Source organism: Vanessa cardui, chromosome 9, assembly GCF_905220365.1.
Source record: "Vanessa cardui chromosome 9, ilVanCard2.1, whole genome shotgun sequence".
Lineage (NCBI taxonomy): Eukaryota > Metazoa > Arthropoda > Insecta > Lepidoptera > Nymphalidae > Vanessa > Vanessa cardui.
The window spans coordinates 9,253,931-9,278,559 of NC_061131.1; the positions used below are offsets into that span (position 1 = coordinate 9,253,931).

The 24,629-nt window shown below is 31.3% G+C and overlaps 1 protein-coding gene across 7 annotated transcripts in view; it reads left to right on the plus strand.

Moving 5' to 3' along the window:
* LOC124532193 overlaps positions 1-24,629 on the plus strand; it is a 106,966-nt gene that overhangs the window by 70,949 nt on the left and 11,388 nt on the right. For all 7 annotated transcript variants that reach the window (XM_047106923.1, XM_047106919.1, XM_047106920.1 and 4 more), the window contains exons 2-5: positions 8,834-9,085; positions 9,855-10,015; positions 20,998-21,044; positions 21,353-21,495. In XM_047106923.1, the coding sequence (XP_046962879.1) occupies positions 8,834-9,085; positions 9,855-10,015; positions 20,998-21,044; positions 21,353-21,495 (603 nt within the window). The remainder of the gene's footprint in view (positions 1-8,833; positions 9,086-9,854; positions 10,016-20,997; positions 21,045-21,352; positions 21,496-24,629) is intronic.

Consider the following 24,629-nt stretch of genomic DNA (forward strand, 5'->3'; position numbering starts at 1 on the left):
GTAATTTAATTTAAAGAAAATACTACGACTTGATAAGATTTATTTTAAGCATTTGAAAACGTTTTAATAAAGTTTATTTTTCTGTAAAAGTACCGAAGTACTTACCTTTCGATACGCACTGAGAATACATAATCGCACTGAGAATACATAATTTTATAATACTTGTACGTTAATTGCCTACAATAGTTCAAATAGAATTAAACGATTTAGTGCAATTAGAAATAGACGTATAACAGTAGTCTTAATACAAAGAATACATTATGCAAATTCACTTTAGAGTTTTTTAGACATCAGAAGTTATATTAATAAATTATTTATGATGTACAAGGCGCAACAACGTAAAAACGCGGCGTTAAACTTCGCTACAAACAGTTATAGTTTGTAGCAAAGTTTAACGTAGCATTTTTAAAGTGTCTGTAAGATTATATTACTTAAGCCATTTCAGTTTAAAAGGATATTTCCTCGTGTCTATCGTATTACCGCTGAATATAGAAGATGAGATGCGACGAACGTATAATTTTATTATCGTGAGAATACTCCGTGCATCATCTAGAATTTCAAAACTCAATTTCCCCCGATACATTTCTTATAGATTTTACATTTCCGCTTTACTTGAATTACTTTTACAATGCGATTTTCTGGATATTACTTTAAAATAGAACTCGAGGCGACAATATTCGCCGTGGCATTTTGGTTTATGATTTCTACAACGTTTTTATTGCTTATTTCGCGTAATGGTTGTTCGATGTTTTTATCGATACTTATTTTTATAACTTCACTTAAGTATTGTTTGAAGAAAATAACAAGATACGCGTACATTAGGTTCAGTAGATGACAGCTCTCAGGAAGTTGCACTTTAATTTTAGAATATATTATTAACGTTCTTCCAAACAGGTTTATTTATAAGAGCTCTACTATATACAAGGATTTGACCAAATGATAAATTTACCTAACATTTATACTGAAAATAATCTCACTTAGATGATAGAACTTGACGTATATAATATATGGAATAATACATAACATAGATGGTCAAAATTACTCCATATTCAAGAGTAGTTTAGTGAAGAGTAAGTTATATATCATGGTTAACGATAACTATGAGTTATCGTTAACTATGATATATTCGAATAAAATGCATTTACCTCGTTATTCAGGTTTTACGCGAATAACGTAATAAAACACACTATTTAAATATCACTATGATATATGTTTGTAAAACGTAAATGATCATACGCTAGTTATTCACACCGGTGTAATTGATGCATCGGTCTTGAGGCACACTATAATTATATTCTACAGTTATTTTTAACTTTGCCTGTTATAAAATATAAAGCTCATGTCAAAACACAAGTGGAAATGAGTGACTACTGAGTCATATCAGTTCTTTCCGAAACGGTGGTAGCTTTACGTTTAATTGAATACTGTAACATGACGATTCAAAAGTACATTTATGATTTATGATTATTTATGTAATTAAATTTGAATAAAGAATATTTTGATGTTGTTTTATTAATGAAGAAAACGATCAGATATAAAACCTTTTTACATCGTAAATACAAAAAAGCAAAAAAAAATACCTTTATATAATATTAGCAGAGATGAAATGCCATTTTAATATTCATAAATAATATCTGCTATTTAATTGCACAACAGTGATGTAACTCACGAAGCTTTAAAGGCAACTTAAGCGGACAGTATAGGGAAACTTAGTCAAAGAATGTCGATAAAAGATAACCATAAATTGTCCATCATGGCGGCGAAGGCATAGTAACTGGTATTGAATTTAAATGGTACGCTTAGATCACTAACATACGCTTTGAGAATAGAAACGATAACATTTAGCGACATTCTACACCAATGTCAGTGATGTTACCAAAACAAAACTCGTAAAACAAACCGATATCGGTATAAAATTTTAAATTCGCGAACAAACTGAATACACGTATACCTAGATAAAAAGTTTATTGCACTCGATTATAGAAATAACAACTAAATGCTACACATTCGTTACATTCTGATTGATTTATTTATTTTATGTGTTTTTGTATTTGAAAAATTGTTAGATAAACTTTTTTATTGCTTTATTTTCATTTTAATCGACAAAGTATTCGATATTTTTGCTCATATATTCAAAATCTGAATACGACTAAAAGTTTCAAAAAGTTTCAAATAAATCGTAAAAGTTTGGAATTATTTTCATCTCTCTTTCTTGCCAGTTTACACTCTTTTTTCCAGTTTCATTAAAACAAGTTTAATTGAAGACCGCGTCCGGTACATAAATTTAAACTTTCGACATGCATTTTAATCCCTTTATTGTAAACTGCTCTACGTAACCACTAAACGAGAATCCTAGTTCACTAAACATTGTACTAATTAATATCGGTAATTTTGTATGCATAGAGGTTTAAATGAAAATATGTATATCGAGTTATAAACGTTTAAATTAATTAAACACAATACATTTACTATTTTTGTTATTTAAATTAATAAACCGAGAGTCCGTATTAGATACAACGTAGATTTTACATCAAATGCGGGTTTGAATTCCGCAATTACCTGATCATTGTTTTCCACTTTATTTTTGCTTATATCTTATAGTAATTGGCGACACAAAATATCACTAAGAAACTTACATACTAACCTAACTCTTAAGATATATAAGCGAGTGTCGATGTTTATATTGTTATTTGTAAAAATACTTTATATTACGATAATATCATCAGAGACACAAAATTAAATCCAAAAAAATACGTTTAAGATTCAAAGTTCATATCGCTGACAATCTAAATGTTAATGTATCAAAGTGTACGCAGGTGACGCCTAAGTATAAGGGCTTTAATTAAATGTCAAAGCCATCTATGAAATTTAAGATATGAAATATCTAAGTCCTTACCTAATATTTTAATCAACTTATGTTACACTGCTATCTGCAATCGCTATGAATATCGTGTGATATTGTCTACCCATATACTATTGAGTTTACATGAAAGAAAGCCTTTTTCAATTATATAATTTCAAACGACTATGGACATTGGTGGTGTAAGTAATATTAATATTATCGGCAAAATTAAAACTTGTTTCCTTGTGACGGTTAATACACTGGCTCACTCACCATTCAAACCGAAACAAGGCATACTTAATGCTGTTTGGTGGTAAAAGTGATGAGTGGGTTGTTCTTACATAGACGAGCTTGCACAAGTCCTACTTCCAAGTGGTACTAGTAATTACTGAAATATGTTTTCGGTAATATAATAAAAAAAAATTGCTTGCACTAAAAGCGTTTTGTTGGCAATCAACACTTTATTTATATTACAACAGCAGCCTGTAAATTCCCACTGCTGGGCTAAAGGCCTCCTCTCCCTTTGAAGAGAAGGTTTGGAACATATTCCACCACGCTGTTCCAATGCGGGTTGGTGGAATACACATGTGGCAGAATTTCTATGAAATTTGTCACATGCAGGTTTCCTCACGATGTTTTCCTTCACCGCTGACTGAGCACGAGATGAATTATAAAGACAAATTAAGCACATGAATCAGCGGTGCTTGCTTGGGTTTGAACCCGCAATCATCGGTTAAGATGCACGCGTTTTAACCACTGGGTCATCTCGACTCCTTATATTACGTTTTTTTTAAACAAAAATATATATAATAATAAATATGATAGGATTGACAAAAAGCAGATGATTGACCAGAAATATTATTTCTAATTACATACATGCACCTTGTTTCCGATTGCTACTATACAATAATTGTATAAATTAAGTTCAATCGAAGAACTTCTCGGAGGTTGTTAAACGTAACTACGAAGTTTTAATTATTATATGTATCTGTTTAATGTTTTGTAAAAGTACCGTTACTTGAAAGGTGATAACGATGCTGCATTCTTAGGCATGTGAGTCATAATGAGACTTCATGACGTGAAAGCGTTTTGAGGTTGAAATCGACGTCGTTGTTATTATATTTTATGATATAATAAAATATTATAATAAATTTATGATAGTTTATTATTCAGTTAACAATCCTGATGAGAGGTTCGATACAAAACCTTATTTCCGAGACAAGTTAAATATGTATACATTATTGTATATTTAAAGCATAATTATACATCAATGTGAGTTTATGATTTTGTTCAATCAGTCATGCGAGGTCCATCCGGTTGATCTAAAATTTATACAGCTAGTCGTTTGTTTGTTTTAGAGTACCCTCAACGAAACAAAGGTACCGAGCGAGTTGTATGTGATATAATTTAATAGAAAATTTTAAGAAACTTCTAAAATCATCTGCCGGGCTATACATAATAAAAAATAAACGAATATTGCCAACATCATGCTTATAAAAATAAAGGATATGTATAATATAGAATACTCGTATATATAAAGATTCCACTTGAAATCGTCCCATTATAAGTGATTTGTATGCCTTAAGGATCGTTGCCTTAAATAACAATTGTATTGATTTATTTTTATGAATACACAAAACTTATTTTAAATAAAGGCAATCATATAAAATAAAACGTTTTGGATTATTTTATTATAAATGTTTATTCCTATTTGATGTTAAATTAAGTTAGTTTTCATTACAGTCTACATATATTAATCAAGATTTTTAGCTGAATAATTCATGTCTCAATATTAAAAAAAATACGCAATAAATCTTGATATTTTGTTAAAAACTAATTATCATTAAAAATAAAAGAACCCTCAAAGGACAACAAACGAGAAAAATTCTCGGTATTGCACTTTAAGATAATATCAGACAATTAAGTTCGTGTGGCGATGCGTGGGCTCAAAGGAACATTGTGTGTGTAAATTATTCACGACACAGGACTAAAATCGGCATTTATTTTAAAAAAGATAAAATTCTACGTTCCCATAAAATATAATATCAACTTTCGACATTGTATTTTAAGGTACGGAGTTAAAATAACAAACGTAATGCTTTCTATTCTTGCGTGTTACAAAATCGCTTAGTCGAATAAGTCGGAGAATTGAATACCTACTATAAAATAATCGAGCAAATACTAGTCGATTACTGTTCAGTTAGACCGAGTAAAATTAATTTATAGCCAATACTAATCACGCCGTAGCACTAAAAGTCGTTCCTCCCGACATTGTAAGGCAAGTTTATTCAGCAGTCGAAACGGAATAGCGAACACTATTAAGAGATCACGATGCTAAAATAGCTTTGTACGCCGGCAACCATGAACAAAACATGAAAACCGAGAACACAATGCAGAATATGGAACTACTTGATTTAGAAAATGGTTAAGACAAAAGAGGTTTCGATACAATTGAATTATATCAAAACATGAACTAAAAAAGAATACAAGCGATTAATTAGCTTTATAGGTTCATAGGAGTTCATACCTCCTAGCTATATTCCAGCCGCAAAAATGTATCAAATATTAAAAATTTTAGAAAGAATAATTCATCCTTTTATGTAGTTTATCATTTTTATTTATTGACTGTCAAATATAGCCATTTGAATTTACCGTATTATGTTTTATTAAGTTCCGTCAGTTAGGAGAGTGTACATCGGTTACAGTTTTATCATCATTTAATTATTTTAAATAATGAAATTTTGAAAGATATTGTAAGGATATCACTATCGATGTGTCCGCTTGCAATGATCCATCCATCTTACCTCTCTGTCGTTGCACTTTCACGAGCGCTAATTCAAATATCTTGTAACAAAATATAACACATAATTATATAATATTATTGATCAGAATTTTGATGTTTCCTTTCGGTAACATTAATTTAGCATACATATTGTATGTTTAACGTTTTGTAATTTCTATTTCTTTAAGATAGAAATGTTCCGCTGACTTATTTGTAAACTGGATATGTTGTTGCGATCTTTTTAAACGAACAAATTAGTAGTAATACATTTTTATATACACACATAAACCATGCACGTATTATTAAACTGCTTTTCGGGGACTTAATTAAAAGGAATAATATTTTTGTGCGCATAAAAAATTTAGTAACTTTTAATACAGCACCTTTGTGAAGAATCATATAAATGAGAAACAAAAAATAAAAACCAATCATAATAAGATCTTGAAATTTGAGAATTTCAAAAGAGTCTATAAAAGTTAAACAAATAAATAAAAAAAAAAAACTTTATTTTTCATCATTTAGTCATTGTTGAAAATACGGTTGATTTAATTCAAATGGCATTTCTAGCTCGAAAACAACGTTTAAGAACGCCTACAAAGCTTCAGTGGCGCATCAAGTGCACATAGAACAAGTACAATGAGACTGAACGATTAAATCGGATAAGAGAATTGGTCCTATAAAGAGATTGCAAATCCGAAATAACGCAGGCGACGAACAAAACAAGAACCAGTAGCACAATAAGACAATGTTCCGCGTGCCGGGCAGAGGCGACGTCCAAAGAGGATTTATGTGCGGTATCACCTGCCCCTTATTTTGCTAAATCTGTCTTGGTTCATTCATGTGTACTGTTCTTACATTTCCCTATAAATACTTTAATAAGAATTTATCTTATTAGATTTTCCTAATATTATTGAAGTGTAAATACTTATTTTATATTACATATTTTATTCAATAATTATATTACGTTTTTGATGAAAAAGAAATTTTACTCGCTTCTGTTCATTTCGACAAATAACGGCTATATTTCATTCGAGTTGAGACGAATGATCACAATTTATGGCAAATTGGAATCTGCCGACATTGTTTTCAATTTGAGTAAGAAATACTATTCATGTATAGCAAAGCTTTGTATATAGGATTTACTTTGGTTTCTATTAAAAGCAAACACTGTTTCCAAAAGAAGTATAGATAAAACGAAAAAAATGTAAGAAATCATGATATAAGTATGTTATACAATGTAAATAACATAATCTCTTAAGAACAGACAAGTCGTTAATCCCAAAAGAGCTTCATTGGGGAGATAGCGTTAATGAATTTCTTTCATTGAGTATTCACAAAGCAACAGCAGCCCGCTTAGATGTGAATCGGCCACGATTTCCACGGAGAAAAAAAAAATAAACAAACTCTGGTCGCATCAAATTGCGCAGAGTAAGTGCGAAGCGAGGCCCCGCGAGCACTTTCTCATGCAAAAGTCGAACGGTTACTTGAATTCTTAGCTGAACCACTTGTCGGTTTTACGAGCGTAGAGCGATTTAATCCACTTAAAACGCGAAGCACAAACTCTGAGCCGACAAAGCTCTCAGCCGCTCTCATTTAAAAATGGAAATAAACCCTCGGCCATCTTTGACTCGACGCGCGACTGGTTGAATTCTAAGTACGCTTCTCCAGTGGCTAGCTACTGATTCCTTTTTGGCTTGATGGATAACATCCTGTTGTACGTCTAAACTTCTGAGCCATCTTCATTTAACCCTATTGACTGCGTTTCCATTGCATTGATAAACTACTTTTATTTATTAACAGAAATGGACTTCTTTAGTTTAAATGGATCGTGATCTTACATTGCTGTTCGATAATATAAATTAAACATTGACTACAAAGAAAGAAATAAAATTTGTTTTTAATTAGTTTATGAATGTTACCCTTAATAATATTTTATGCTTGTATATTGGACCATTAATAGTGAGTTAGCGTTTAAGATGTTTCTTGCCGTATCGCTTGTGTTTGTCGAAGGAAATGGAGGAATCTCGCCGGAGGTCGATGTTTTTGGTTTGCAGGTCGTAATGAAATACTTTGTTTACCGAGATGAATGTTTCTGATGTTTATTTTCTTTCCCAGTCTACGATGTTGTCGATTAAACTTGTTTCGTTTTAATAACTTTAATTTAGCATGCTAATTAATGTTTTGAATATGATATTTTGTATTTCACATGCAGCTCAATATTCAAATTTATTTTAATATCCATATCATAAATTTAAATAAAGATTGATTTTAATGTAACTGTCACTCGACATTATATAAAAAAGTTGACATTATTGACAACCTATGGTAATTTTAATTTGCTTTTGAAATTCGAATTGGGAATTTTAATAATTCTTACAATTTTTTTTACAGCTTATCAAAACCGATTAAATTATTATCAAGAATATATATTTTTTTGACAAATTCAAATAGTTATATGTCCATTGTATATTTTATACATAACAGAGCTCTATGGTGGTGAAGCCGCGCGTTCGACTAGTATATGTATTACCAACGAAGCTTCTACAATGTGACTTTTAATTAATTACTCTCATTTAAGAAATCTTTTTACCATGGCTAATTTAAATTTCCTTCTATAATTTAGACCCGCAGTATTTAATTGTCCGGTATTACTCTTCTGTTTTTTTCTTTTTGTGACTTTGGCGGAAATTGCGTGGAAGGAAGCAACCAAATAGGTCTCTAGGCGCCAGATAATGACGGTTTTTTATACTTTGCTCGAGTTGAGGCTTTAATAGGCAATGTAATTAGCAGAATGTTACTTTGAATACCAGTTACAGTAGCCACTTCTAATTTTTAAACAGACCTTGCGTGTAATAAGCAGTTTTATCTTTCTGAAATAAAAAATAAAATAAAATAATAATTGTGTTTTGTTACGTATTTCACTTAGCGATGTAATGTAATGTTGAACTTTCTATTTATAGTTTCGAATGTATGAAAAAGCTTAAAATAAAATACTAGTATTTAAAAATAAAGAAAAAGTAAATGCCTTACTCATTTTATTTTGGTAATAATAATAACTCTTTTCTTTACATATACAGGAAAAAAAAAACTTACATTCACAATATAAAAAAAAAGAAATGTACAAAAGGCGGGTCTTATCGCTAAAAAGCGATTTCTTCCAGACATTTTATTTGTGCTTTAAAGATATTTAATTACATTACTTATTGCAGGATGGCGATCGTGGCTACTTGGAAGGCTTGGCGTCACGATACGCGGATCTATTCTCCACTCACTACGGCGACGTATTAGACCACCTCGAAGAGCTGAGGAGACACGAATGGGACGAAATGTCGCCAAGGATGAGGGTGCTAGGCGGAACAGGAACGCCGCAAACTCCACCGTCGGCAAGTCCTGGATCTTTAGCTTTGAACAATTTGACAACATCACATTCTCAGCCTATTTATGTGCCTGGAAAATATTCGGTAAGACCGCAATGTCATATTTTACGACACACAGTGGAAACTGTTAAAAACTAATTAAATTAGATAAAGTAGATAAAGGCTTATATCAAAGGCAGAAGATCCAGCTAGTGATGGAAATAAACTACTGAGGAAAGGAAATATCGTATCGTGGGAATAATACGTTATCCAAGCCTTTAAAACATAACCTAGTATCTTGAAGATATCTGCCCTATTGTTTGTATCACTGTTTGTGGTGTATCAAATATTTTATCGAACTATAATAACCTTCAGGTTATCACCATGAAGTGGTTCAGTGTATCGGTGCAAATTTATTATTAGCTTTATTGACCAATTATAGATAATGTCATTGTACATTTACAATGCTATCAGCAAATAGAAGTTGTAAAGTATTTAAATTATTGTTGAACTTGCATTAAAGTGCACTCTGCAGTTATTCACTCAGTGCATAGATCGTAATAGTTTCAGATTACAGACCTCTTAAGGTAGTAACTGTACTTCTAAAACGTATTTACTTCAACACAGATGCTATTTGAATATTGAATAATATTCAGAATTAAAACAGATTCCGTGTGATGATAATTATGATGGAGTTGAATTAATTTAGGGCTCTTATCGAATATATGGTATGGGTCGCACAGAATGAAAGTGCGATAATTGAGATTCTAATATGTGATAGTAAACAAACTAAATGTACAAATAAGCATCAAAGCTAAGCTTTAAATATGAATTTCAGAAAAGCAAAATATTTTATGATTCGTTTGTTTCCCAGCCCTCAAGCTGTTTAACTGATAAGGAAGAAGACGAAATTTACGGATTCGGTTACGGCGTGTTTGGGAAGCAAATGTTGCAGAGACAACAACAGCAAAAGCAACTTCTACTCGCCCAGCCCACGCAGCCTTTGATCCACAACCAACAACACAATTACCAGAGGTAGGGGTCTGATAAACATGTTAATTCCATTAAATGATTCATCATATTGATAGAGCCGTATATAGCGAATTTCATACATATTTTATCGTTAACATTATTGAATTATTGTTTTGAACAGGTAAAGTTTATTTGATTTAATTAGAAATTACTTTGCAGCTGAAAAAATTATGAATATTTATTTAGAACAAAAAAGCTTAAAAAATATGATATCATATTTTAATGCGTATATTTATAACGACTTGTCTGTTCTTAACGATGTTAATTATTTTATTTAATAAAAAAATAAGATGTTATGTCCTTCCTAATTGGAAAATAAAAATAATAGGTATTGCTTTTTAGCAGTAGATAGATAATGTGATGAGTGGGTTGCACCTAAAGTCCGTCCACCAAGTATGTATATAGAAAAACCTGAAATACGAAAATTAATATGATTTTATCTTAAAATTTACTATTTCCCCGATGTGATTTCCGTTGCGTTTGACTTCTCTGGTTGGTAAACATATTTCATGCAGACTTAAATACATCCTTATTTCACATCACACAAGATATTGAGTATTATAAAAATGAAATATATATTATAAATTATTTTGAGTGAACAGGTGTACTGGATAGATAAGCTTTTACGGTGCATGTTTAAATCCTAATCTAAATTGAAATCAGACGTTCGATCGGCGACAGAGGCTAAGATGGAGAATTATAGAGAGCTCGCCATTGAGATTGCGAAATGCTTTTATTGAAATTCTTTCGCGAAATATTTCTTTACGCAGTATTTTCTTTCATGCGATTTAAAAATAAAACTGCGTGAACACGCGATTTGATCGTTAGCCAAGACGAAACGTTCTGAAACAAATAAATTATTTAAATCGAGTAATTACATCAACCCTTAAGTGTTGCGCTGTTGGACAATGGTTAGAGCTTATTTCATCACGCTGCTCCCCTGCGGGTGAATTTGAATATTGCAATACATGCAGGTATATTCGCCATCATCGAGACTCGTATAGGAGTATGAAATAAATTATGTCATCTATCAGCGACGATTATTAGTCGATCATTTATATTATTATTTATTAAATAGGTAATAAGTTATACTTACTTTAATACTTTGAACATGTTTACTGTCTGTGTAATTTGAAGAAATATGTTTACTCTAAGGGTGAAACTATTTTATTTTATTGCCACAAAAAAGATAGCTAAAGTAACTGTTGAAAAAATATATCTAATTTTGCCTGTTGTTCTCGTAAACCTTTTTAAGGTATCTATTATTTGATTTATTGAATAGATAGAATCTATAAATTTATTTGAAACTAAACTTGTTTGGTTTTTAAGTGCATTATCATAAATATTTTCATTTGTTAAATACAAAATGAATGGGTTATATTGTCAATAATCAAAAGCTTCGGATTTTGAAAGTCGTTAGTAGTAAAGCACTGCGCTTTCTCAGGTCTTACATGAAAAGATTGTGAGAAAATATAGAACATGCGTTTGGTTGAAATATTTTATTATTATAGTGTTATGTTGCGGTAAATTCATATAAAGGCAATCCAAAATAACGTTGAAAATATATATACATGACGTATTTTACTCATATGTATTTAAACGATACCGTGTGGCTTTAAAAACCGTTAATATATCTTGTTCGTTTTCATGTGGTACAAGAATAAACTCGTTTTAATTATCTCTTTGTAAGCAGTAAAATAAATTTAAATTAACGAACCAAGAAATGTCTTACGTTTCGAAGAAGACGATTTCGCAGTCATTATTTTTTTGAAACTAAGCACAAGTTATTTGTCTCGTGTTTGTTTATTAATTATTGTATATTTGTAATCAATTACTTATTATGAAATTTTAATATTTCTCAAAAGAAGAAAAAAACTACAGGTGTCGTGTGACACCCGGTTGGAACGAAGTCGCTTTCTCAATATAATTATGGCGTATTAAATAGCAGACACAATAAAATAGAAGAACAACAATGTAGAATAATCAAATGACATACATTCGTTATTAAAAATCGCTTTTGACACAATATTTTTATATAAACCCTTACACAATAGAAAGAGACAGAGAGAAAAAGAAAGAGAGGGCATAACGCTTTTTCATCACGTGACCAAAACTGTCAGTTTCCTCTGAGCAAAGCTAACATTGTAAGCCGCGTAAAAGAACTTCTCTCTAAAAAGTAATGATATGAGTGACATAGAAATCATTCTTCAAGTTTACTTTGACAATGCTGATGAGCAACGTGCTAATATTTTACTTTTATTGCGCAATAATCGAATTAAAAATCAAAATATAGTATATTTAAGTAGTTTTTACGACCATATTTGGGTCATCAATTTACTGAATTGTATTAAACGCAAATATAACCCACCAACGCTTATGTATCTCACAATTTAAGTATTGTGGTGTTCTGATTTGAAGGGTAAATGAGGCAGTGTTACAGGCACAAGGGACATATTACTTTTGCTTCTGAGGTCGGTGACGCATTAGCTAGGAATACTTAATATTTCTTGCAGTATATATGGGCAGTGGTGACCACTCACCATTATGTGACCTAATGGGCTGTCCCCCCTATCCATTAAAAAAGATTTATGGATTATATTGTAACCGTAACTTGAACAACAAAAAGGTTTTAAATACTTAAAGGCATAAGAAACAAGAATAGGAACTTATGTCGGATGTTATTACTATAATACATGTCTCGAGGTAAAACTTTATTTTACACACAAAACACATATTTTCCAAAAGATTTGCGTCTATCTTGTATTAACATATTTTTTATATAAAACTAAAAATGTCTTAGAATACAAATCATTTTTAAAATAATAGCAAAATATTTCATACGAAATTGCTAAAAATTTTGTCAGACCAGTAATTTTTGTGAGAACACGCGTTGACAAACAAAAATCATTCGACTTCTAATCAGCACCGTCAATCGGCAGAAAACTTTTTTTAGCAATCTCGCTGTCATCGGACTCGCTTTGTAACTCTTAAAAGTTGCTATATATATGATATAGCTACAGATCGCCGTTAAATTGTAAATAACATTATAATATCTCTTACGAGATTGTAAACTGCGAAAGTTCTTGATAAAACGAACACTGCTTATACATATTTTAACGTATTATTTTTCGGTAGATTAAATTTTTTTTTAGGTATGACCTTTAGTTTAATTATAAAAACTCTAATCTAATCTAATAAAATTATCCTTACTATGGAAAAAAATTGTCATAATGTATATTGAATCCAGTCAAAATCATTATCACAGTTAACAATCTCGCGATATATGTAGATTATGATCTAACGTTATTTACTATTTAATTTTACATTGATAGATACATTTTAATAGTTCAATATTTAACAATCCATATGATCAATTCTCATAAATTTGTTAGCAGGAAATAAGGTAACACGTTCTTTGTCACATTTCACCCACGCGCCCTCTGGCGACTTGTTTGATGCTAATTAGGTCTCCACTACAAGTTAGTCTGCCTAATGAATTACCTCGTAAAACCTACTCGATGGCGTGCCTTGGTTTTGTATTATTTAATATAGATAACATGTAAATTGCTCTTTGCTAACAGCTATTTTATTTGTAAAACGAAGATGTTCTGACAGGTATTTTCAAACGAGATACATAATCTGTATATATTTAAATTTCTTGTATTGGCTTTATGAACTTTTTAAATAGACCATTTTAATCGTTTTTTCTTGTATTGTACACGCTTATTTGTCAAAGCAAGAATTTGTCAAATACTATATTTTTTAATATCTATTTAACTGTTAATAGGCTTATTTTTTACATTTAATATTAATGTGCCTTCCATATGATTCAGCTACCTTTTAAAGAAACAAATGACAAACGACTCTAGTAGTCGTTCTCTATCTTTACATTCCAATTTGACTATTTAGACCCTCTTAGTCATAAACACAGCGGTCTTTCAACTAAAAAAAATCTATACGAATAAAATAAGCCGGTCACATCTAACTTTTGCTTATTCCAATAAAATAATAAATCAATCGATTTGATACCACAACTTTGCTTTAAGGTTATTAAAAATATCATAACGTTTATATTTCCATTTCACAATAATTTGTGTCTATTAATATTAGTATTTATTATTCATAATGAATATTATTAATAGTAGCGTTATACGCTTTTAACATTTCTAGCTCCTGGCGAAAAATACTTTATCTGAGTGGGCGTCGAACGTATATTGAACTCTGGGAAAATAAACAGTCATATCAAAGGTACTTCATCTCAACGATGTTCTCTTGGAGCGTATTGTGGGTGTCGTACAAGCTATTATACAGAAACAAAATATTTTTATACGTGGACTTGTTGAGATACTATTGAAGTATAAATTAAATATTTTCAACATTATGTTTATAATAACAATTTCAGTCTAAATTAAGTTTTACAAAATTGAACAATGTTAATTATAATTCTTAAAAAATAAATAAAATTTTAACAAAAAGAAAAACCGACTTCAAACAAAACACTATTTTAAAACAAATGAATATGCACGAAAAAGTAATAAAAATAATTGCGTATTCAACATATTTTTTAGAGTCTTCCTAAGTTAAATGAAATGAAAAAAATTAGACTACTTAAAAGTCGATTAACGATTATATCATGTAGTTATAGTTATTGGTATATTTGGAGCCGGTGTCAGCCACGGTGCCCTTGCCCCAACAATCAAAAGAAAGAAGCGATACGAGCCCCTTGATTGATCCAGTATATTATTGTGTAAAAGGTAATTTGTAAAAAACATATTTGTTAAAGTATTCTCGTATATTTTTTTGATAGATATACTGTAGGGTTTTATTGGCTGACACCGACTCCAAATATAACAATAATTATAACTACATGATATAATCGTTAATCGACTTTTAAGTAGTCTAATTTTTTTCATTTCATTTAACTTAGGAAGACTCTAAAAAATATGTTGAATACGCAATTATTTTTATTACTTTTTCGTGCATATTCATTTGTTTTAAAATAGTGTTTTGTTTGAAGTCGGTTTTTCTTTTTGTTAAAATTTTATTTATTTTTTGATTTTAAGTGAAGCTGATGTTGACTAACTAATTTTTTTTAATATGGATAGATTAAGCGTTCCGTTTATATGAGTCAGAAACTACTTCGAGGACAATTTCAAAGGAAACTTGCGAATAAAGCAAAAATAGACTTTCGAAAATGCGGATTTAATACGTCACGCGGCGTGAACTACAAGGATCCCTCGAAAGAGCTGTAATCGAACTCAGCAAAAAAACTTTGAAAAAGACCAACTATATTTCATACATCATATGACATCACATCACATACACAAAATTTGATTAAAGATAGTAAGAAATTCTGCCCCATATCGCACCCTAACTGCGAGCCGTATAGGAGTTCCATCACTACATAGTATAAAACAAAGTCGCTTTCTCTGTCCCTATATCTTTAAATCTACGCAACGGATTTTGATGCGGTTTTTTTTAAAAGATAGTGTGATTCAAGGGGAAGGTTTGTGTATATAATACATGAACAATATAGTAAAGAAACACTGATAATTTTAGAAGTTTGCGATGTGATGTCGTATATAAACAAATTCTGTAGTATATTTAGTATCAGTATTGCACCCGTGCGAAGCCGGGGTGGGTAACTAGTTGATTATAATATTCGACTATGATAATTACATAAACATAACCACATTACGGAAGGTGACTCAAATATCCAAATAACCTATAAATAAAAGATTCGACCGAGTATCGCTAACGTGCTCCTCAGAATTGTTCCGTTCCCTTCCGTTCCGTCACTTTGTCATGGATCCTATGCTCAGAACCTTACCAAACTTTCACCAAATTACCCTTGAAGTATATATTTTATAATAAAAAAAGAATTATCAAAATTGGTTAACGTGATTTTCAGTTATTCACCAATTTGTCGCGCATATACATAACGCAAATTTAAGACTTATGTCGTTTTCACATGGATACCATAATCGGAAAAAAAAATAAAAAAAATGGGACCCCACGGGAAGCACTACCTTTCAAACAAAAAAAAAATTATCAAAATCGGTCCACCCAGTGAAAAGTTATGAGGTAACAAACATAAAAAAAAAAAAAAAAAAAAAAAAAAAAAAAATACAGACGAATTGATAACCTCCTCCTTTTGGAAGTCGGTTGAAAAACAACAGTTATCGTTGTTATTATTGAAGTCATTTCAAATTTCATAGTTATAAATACAACATAATATTTGACATCGGGGACACCAAATGATCAAGAAATATAATCCAAGTAATCAAACGTTCTGGCACACATCAAACTGTACATTTCTGTCGCTTTGTCAATTAACACAACTAGAATGCAACTAACAAGCTAGTAGAGATTGCAATTGAATGGCGAGAAACTGGAAGATATGAGGTTTCCTATTCACAACGTTCAGCTTAGAAATCGCTTTTATGCCAAACTAAGATTAAAACAATTTTCGGTATCTTCTAATTACCTACAACATATTATGACGATTTTTACTGATATTACTTTGCTTATACTACATACGTACTTCCTTCCAACCTTAAAAGACAAATACGTTTTTTTTATTCTCAAATACATTTAAATCGATTGACGGTTTTCATTCGAAATTTGAAAATGTTAATTTACTTAAACAGTAAAAATGAGGTATGTGTATGGTTTATAAAAAATGAAATATGTTTCATTCTATTTCCTATACGCATTTAGTTTCATAAAAATTAACAAAGCACTTTTAATTAACTTTACTATCTCTAATGAAAGCTAATAACTCGTAGATAATATAAATAATATATTATTCGACTACGTGCGACGAGTACACGAGTCGCGATAACCACATTATAAAGTAGAAAAAAAAATATGGTAACGTACCTATGTATTGTACCATAATCATTTTAAATATTTTCGGTAAATCCTTTCTTTTATTTTGATCACCAATATCAGACCTTTTAAGAAATATTTAAAATAAAATGTTAAAAAAGTTGAATAAGACTAGACATCGAATCGGGCCTTAATTATTTTTATATCGTATTTCTTTAGCTAAATGTTATATTACTGAAAAGAAAACCTCCGTACTTAAACTACGAAGATGTATAAATATGTAGCTTGTTAGGTGCCGTAATTATGTAGTAAGTACTAATTGGTAATAAAAATATATTATTAAAACATCTCCGAATCAATTTAAGGGTGTATGAGCTGAAACGTTATCTCATTGGTCATTAAGCGTGGTATCAACATGAAAGAGACCTAACTATCCGGAATTTATCTAAGTGCCTGCATAAATGCGCAATGCTTCGTTACGTTCATGTTGCTATCTGCTCCTCGTTGTTTAATTTGACCATAGATAATAACGAGCTTTGTCACTCTCCCCTACAATTTGTAACATGGGTAGGATATTGTCAGACAATCAGAAATATGATCAGACATAATCAATGTTGTACATTTACTAGACTTATAATTAAGATTACTAATTATTTGGTTATTTGAAAATACTTAATATAATTACCACTCTTAACTGAAAATGCTTCTTATAACAATCTTATTTTCATTTGATAGTATTTTAATGAGACACACGCGCAGCGCTTCTTTTGTATGTTGTTGTTTATTAAATTCCACTTGTAAAGACGATGACGCAGATTAATGATTAATTATTTAAAGTTACGTCGTTAAATAAAAACAAAGCTACATTTAGTTTTGCCTTTAATACTATGTCAACTTATATATTCGTAGGCCTGATATAAAGCTGGACAGCTTCACAGGCTTAATTTCAATGCAATGGCGTTGGTAAAACAAGTTTAACTTTGCGCTCAATTGTGAGAGCTGCACACTGGCTGTGGTTCGATGGTGGTTTAAATCGGGACCGGTTATAGTTACTTGCTTGTTTTAAAAGCAATTACCCGATCGACCATGTTAAAGAACCATGCTAACACGTTTCATATATGGGTGGGATAAAAATGTTACACGCGAGCATTTTTAACGAGATTAAAAATTTAATTGTTTACATTAATATGAAGTTAAAACAGATTGTTAAGTATATTTTTAAATGAACTAGTTGTTGTTGGTTATGAATTTAAAGTAGATGGAATTACTTACTACACTTTAGTACACAGTAAGTGAAACTTAAAACTCAGTACTCAACTGAAATTCTGTACAGTTCTTTTATTGATCGTTTACGTCGATAAACTGTATTTAATAAAGTCATTTTCTATTTGTGTCTGTATACCCTTACTTCTTCTAGAGCTTTTAACGGATTTTGATACGGTTTTCACTAATAGAAAGAACGATAAACGATGCGTCTGTATGTTACTTAGACGTTTTCTTTTTGAAATATACTAACTATTTTAATCTGTAACAGATTTATTAAAAACTATAGGTTAGATGTGAAGCCATTTTCTACAATGCATTATTAATCTTTATTCTGATAAATTAAGCGTGACGTCGATAAAGCAATGACTTATGCGAAGTAAAAATTTGCAGTCCTAACACAGGTTACATACTTAAAAGGAGGGGTAAATAGGAATATTACTAATTACTTGATTAATAAAGAGCAATGCTATCATTTTTTTGTCTTTTAAATTGTGTATTGTGTCTTTTAAACGTATATTTTAGACTACAATTATAATTATGAAATAATCAATAACAATTTTAAGATGTATATTCAAACGAAAGCAATGAGGATATTTTAATGTGATGAGAAAGCTATATAACTTAATTATCCTAAACACCCTGACACACTCATCAAACTAAAGTTAACTAATTTGCCTTTAATGTTATTGGTCATTGGTCGGCGGCATCCGATGTTGCAATAGATGACCAATAAGCGTTCAGATTCTAAATTAGTAAACCCGACTTTGACCAACGTTTTAGAAACTCGAAGTTAATAGTTTTGGTCCAGCATTATGACGTATGACTCTAGCAAATATCAATATAACCGATTAAGTGGCTATAGGTGTCTTAAAAGTAAAGGATAATTTGTGTTATACATTATACGTGTACTGGGGATCATGTACACCGGTAGTGTAACAAATATGTCATCGAATAGATGTACAAATATATTTTTTATTTAAAATTATAGCATTTCATTTGTCACGATTTATTTAAAAAATATGGTCCAAAGGCTAGATCTTATTGTTACTTGGACAGGCGAGACCAGTTTTTCTGGGTTTATATAGAACTTACAGTCAACTTCGTAAGAGAGGAGGGCTAATACGGCGATATTTACAGGATGCGACTTTATTATTTACACCATTAAAAAACATAAAATAACAAATTGGAAAGTAAAATATAATTGCGAGTTAAAATTTAATATTGTGACGTTATTATCAAACGAGAGCAATTAAAACATTTTAAATATCATTGACGAAAATCATATATACTTTTTCGCAATCAAAATAGTACAAATCCTGTCCGGTTCACGGTGTCTTTTTTTATCGGCCTCAGGTTGTGTACAATCAACAGTTGGAAACTGTGAGGATTGATTTTTGTACAGTGATTGTTCATATTATATTTGGCGTACTCAATTAAACTGAAAATCAATATTCAGTACAATGTTTCATACTGCCAACCTGATAACGCTCGGCTTAATTTATTGTCACTATTCGTTATTCGACTACGTTCCCTTGATTTTGGATATCTGTATCCAGGTTTGCTGGGAGAAAATACATCCTGCACATACTAAAAGTAGAGAAGCTATTACAATACTATTATTACTTCTTAGCGGTAGAATTTGTGATGAGTGGGTGGTACCTACGCAGATATGCTTGTACAAAGCAAATGTATAAACTTGCCGACATAACTTCCCACGTGTATACACTGTTCAAAATTATCTAAGTATGTTTATTAAATAAAGCACTACCCCATATTAATATAATAGGTTTTTATCTGAAGATTTGTTTTTATTAAATATGCTTTTATAAACACTTAAAGTTTATACTTTTGTACTACGCTCTTTGACAAGATTTTATCTTCGATTTCTAATGCTAAAACTATCGCATTAAAGAAATTAAAACTACACGCATAATGTAAACTTCGCATGTGAAAGTCTTTAAGAGTTTTACGAGAATGTGAAAATAGAAACAGAACTACTACACCTTTTATTTGATATTAGACCGAGATGGCTCGGTGGCTAGAACAGGTTAATTATCATGAGCTTAATTTGTGTTTGTAATGCCTTGCGTAGTCGTCAAGAAAGGAAAACATCGTTAGGAAACCTGCATGTGTCGGATGAGTCTGCCTTGGATATATGTTTATTGTTATGTGGTTATTTGAAGGCACTTATTAAAGTTACATATGAAAATATTTTTTAATCTCTTTACAGTTTGATGATTGATATGCAATTAAATGTTATATTAGGTATTTTTAATCTACAAGGAAAACTTACTATAGGTTCTCAAAGTTACAGATGTATATTTCATTGATTGCTTCTAAGATTATTTCATTTAATTACTTGTTATAAAGGAGCTTATATTATAAAGGAGCTGAGATGGCCCAGTGGTTAAAACGCGTGTATCTTAACCGATGATTACGGTTTCAAACCCAGGCAAGCACCACTATGTATATGTACTTAATTTGTGTTTATAATTCATCTCGTGCTCGGCTGTGAAGGAAAACATCGTGAGGAAACCTGTATGTGTCTAATTTCATCGAACTTCTGCCACATGTGCATTACACCAATCGGCATTGGAACAGCGTGGTGGAATATGTTCTAAACCCTCTCCTTAATGGCAGAGGAGGTGTTATCCCAGCAGTGGAAAATTTACAGGGTGTTACTTTACTTGTTATAAAGAACCTCTTCAAGTCATGATAAACATTTTAATTAAAGTATCAAAAACAAAGGCGTATCAATTTTTATTAGTTTATATTTCAAACAAGTTCGTGATCAATGATAAATACTCTACTCGGTCTTAAGAAACTCTTATTGCGAAACAGATTCAATATAAAATACCTACCTAAATATAATTTATCTTTTGTTACAGTTGCCTCAGTCCAAGATCTGCATATTTTTATGAGTTTCCTCCTAGCGGTGAGTAATGAAGAATGTATTATAATTACAAAATTATGAAGGTCGTAATATAAAAATAAAAAAGAAATATTCTCACGTTGATATCTACGGATGAAGCATTTAATATGAGTATTGGAATATGAAATTGTATTGTGAACTTAACAACAACATTAAAACATTTCTGTAACGTTTACATTTTATTTGCTCATAATTAAAAATTCAGAAAATCTTCCATTATTTGAATGTAAATAGTGACGTAATAAGCATATCGTATATCGATGTACCTTTATATCGGTTGTAAAAAATATAATAATGATTTTACTATTTAGACAATTGCCTTGGAACGGCGAAGAAGAAAGTGACGACGTTTTCAAGACTGTTACGGGGATTAAAATCCCATAGAAAAGAAAAGCACGGTTCCTGTTCGCCAAAACACTCTCATAGCCCTCGACAAACGCTGCCACCGCAACGGGTAAGATTCACGCCTGCTAATTCCGATATCATTATGTATTAAACCGTGTGTGCTAATTAGGTGATGTATAACGTAAACGCATTTTTAGGAAAATGCTAGAGACCGGACCCAACAGTCATGGCTCTTATTACATTAGAATACGAATGATACAAATTATTCAACTTTTTAAGATATCCTAAAAACATTTTCAAGGTCTTATCTGATCGAACATTAAATCAGGTAAACATAATTTCTGTCAGCTATAAAGTGTGAGTAATTATTATTAAGCTTAGGATAGCAAAGTATACACTTAATGTTGTGCATGGTTCACCCGAGACTATTGAGCATGCCCTGAAGTGTGTGGTCTTAGACCTTGAAAGGGCTCTAAGGACGGAGCCTCCATCGAGTGTGTTCAACGTGTTTTAGTGTTTAGTTTTATTACAATTAGCTTTTGTCTTTTATCGTGTTAACATTTAGAATAATAGACTTATCATAAACTGTTTATAATAAGCTGTGTATATAATAAAAATAGACGTGTAAGTTTTTATGTAACTTTTTGATAAATATTTATAAAGAAATGTTGTGTTATATTATTTATGTTTAGATTATGGATTAGAGTATGTTTAAACGAAGTAGACACGTACATCCTCATAGCTAAGACGTGACAAAGGTAGGACGGGAAGTACCTCGGTATCTTCAATGATATAGCAGACAAAACACTCTCACAACGGCAACGTGTAACCGAATCTTAGCGAAAGTACGTAAGCTCGGCGTCTGCCTTCCTTTTTTTTCATACATTCCCTTTCCCCCATCCGCCATTATGTTGATCCGGCGCGACGCCGGTCCTTCTTTGACATGCACTCGGTGCAATTAGTATGACGCGTCGTGCAACCCATTTGTATGCAATACTAACATGACCAGTTTTTTTAGGCTGGAGGGGCATGTAGTTAGATAATAGTTTGTCTAAGAGATGATTTTGAATACAATGGCCTCTTTCGAGATATTTAATCTTTGTGTTTTTACTTTCTATCATAAATGTGTGAAAAAGTGAATTGTATCGCCAATTAAGTGAAATTGGTTAAATGTAAGAGTACGCTTAAAATGACTTCTGGTGATAAAATTTGCTTAATACCGAGTAGAAAGTTGAAGGGAGTCCTAATGGACATTACAAAATGAAACACATTAACAGAAGACATCTAATATATAGATACCTATATATTGAGGTTAATTCTATTATCAGAGGTCGTTCATGTAGTGTCTTTATTACAGACACTACATGAACTTTCGCCGAATACGCAACTCATCCCAACCGAATTAAGTGCTACATTTTTCCACGTCCACGTATATTTATTAATCTCCAGACGTTGGGGTACGTCACCGCATGCCGTTGAGAAATGACGGCTGCCAAAGTTAAGTCGGTTGAGCCAAGACGGCGCCTGAGTTATGGCCGTTTGTTGGGAGAAGGGATGAAGGCCATTAGGGCGCGAGCATAATCCTTATCGGGCAAGTTGCACTTAGGATTAGCCCTGTCAGAAGTTGCTTTTTTCGACTGTTCAAGGGGCTTTGTCCAGCTGTGATTAGGGGATTAAAGGAATACTTTATGGATCGCCAAACGAATTTTCTCTCAGGGATTACTAGGTGCTCCATATTTGTCTAATGGGAAATCTTTACATTTTCTGAGCACTTTATCGGCGTTAAACATTGACACATATCATTATTGCTATTTGATGTAAACAGACATTGTATGTAGCATATACAATGCAAATTAACCCAGTTAACCCTCTTGCAACAAGATATAGGACATTTTGTGCAAGCGGTGAAAGCATAGATTATCGCCTTTCGGAATTTTATTATCGTATGACTATAGAAAATTCTTAATAAAGTATGCATGTCTTGAAAGGCTTATTTTATTTTTATTATTTATGTTTTTGAATTTTGTTTATTATTTCGCATACTGCAAATATTAAAGTTTAACGACTTTGCGTGTTCATAAAAGTAATAAATCTTTATATCGGCTCGTGGCTTCTACCGTCGTGTAGGTAAGTCACAATTTATATTGAACTATTATGCTTTGCAGTATTCATTCCACCACAAATAAATCAAATTGTTGTATGACATAAATAAATTAATAACCTAAAATAAACCAAAATGTCATTATATTTATGAATAGGCATAATTGTTATTTTAATAATATTATAAACTGTCAAATAAACCAATTATTATATTCATTATTTCATCATCATCATCATCATCATCAGGCCGTTTTTGTCCACTGCTGGACATAGTTCTCTTCAAGTGCACACCACTGTGATCTTTCTCCGGCTACTCGCATCCAGTTCCTGTCTGCCTTGCGTAAATCGTCACTCCACCGCGCTTGAGGACGAAATTAATTATTTAATTATTTGGTTTATTTGAAATTAACATTTTTTTTATAAATGATGTTATAGTCGTATTTTTGTAACGGCCATGCTTGATTACTTTCCACGGACGTTTGATGTGTGTTCATGTAAATAAAATTACGTAAAACTTTAAATAATAAACACAACAAAGGATATCTGGACAAAGTGTAGCCTTTAAAGTTGCGCAACTTATTCCTCGGGGCGCATTTATCACGTTTACTGAGGTAATATTTTCATAGCTATGCTTCTGACATAGATTACTTTCTTTGTACGTCGGCTACGTGAGTTTATTGTATTTAGGTCTGTTTTGTGTTAATATTAAAACTTGCTTTAATTTGAATGTAGCCAGGTCAAGTAAGCGTATGCAATTAAAATTTTTTGATGTTTGTTGTGATTGAAACAAATATATCTTTTTGAATTCGCCCTATTGCATCATATTATGAAAATTCGCTTTGGTGATTTTATAATGATGTTGTACAACACTGTAATGGTATTTTTGTCCTTTAATCATACCATTTTGATATTGACAATTAAAATTGTTTTGTATTCTATAAGCGATGGACAAATTGTGCTCGAAATTTCAAAAAGTAATGACTCACACAATTTTTTACTATTTAAATTTTTCATTTATGATAGACTCAATAAACAAACTAACAAATAAATAAACCCTTTATACCTACTAAATATACCTTCTTCTCATTTTTTTTAAATAATAACTGTGCAAAGACGGGGTTAGCTAATACTAAATCAAAAGTT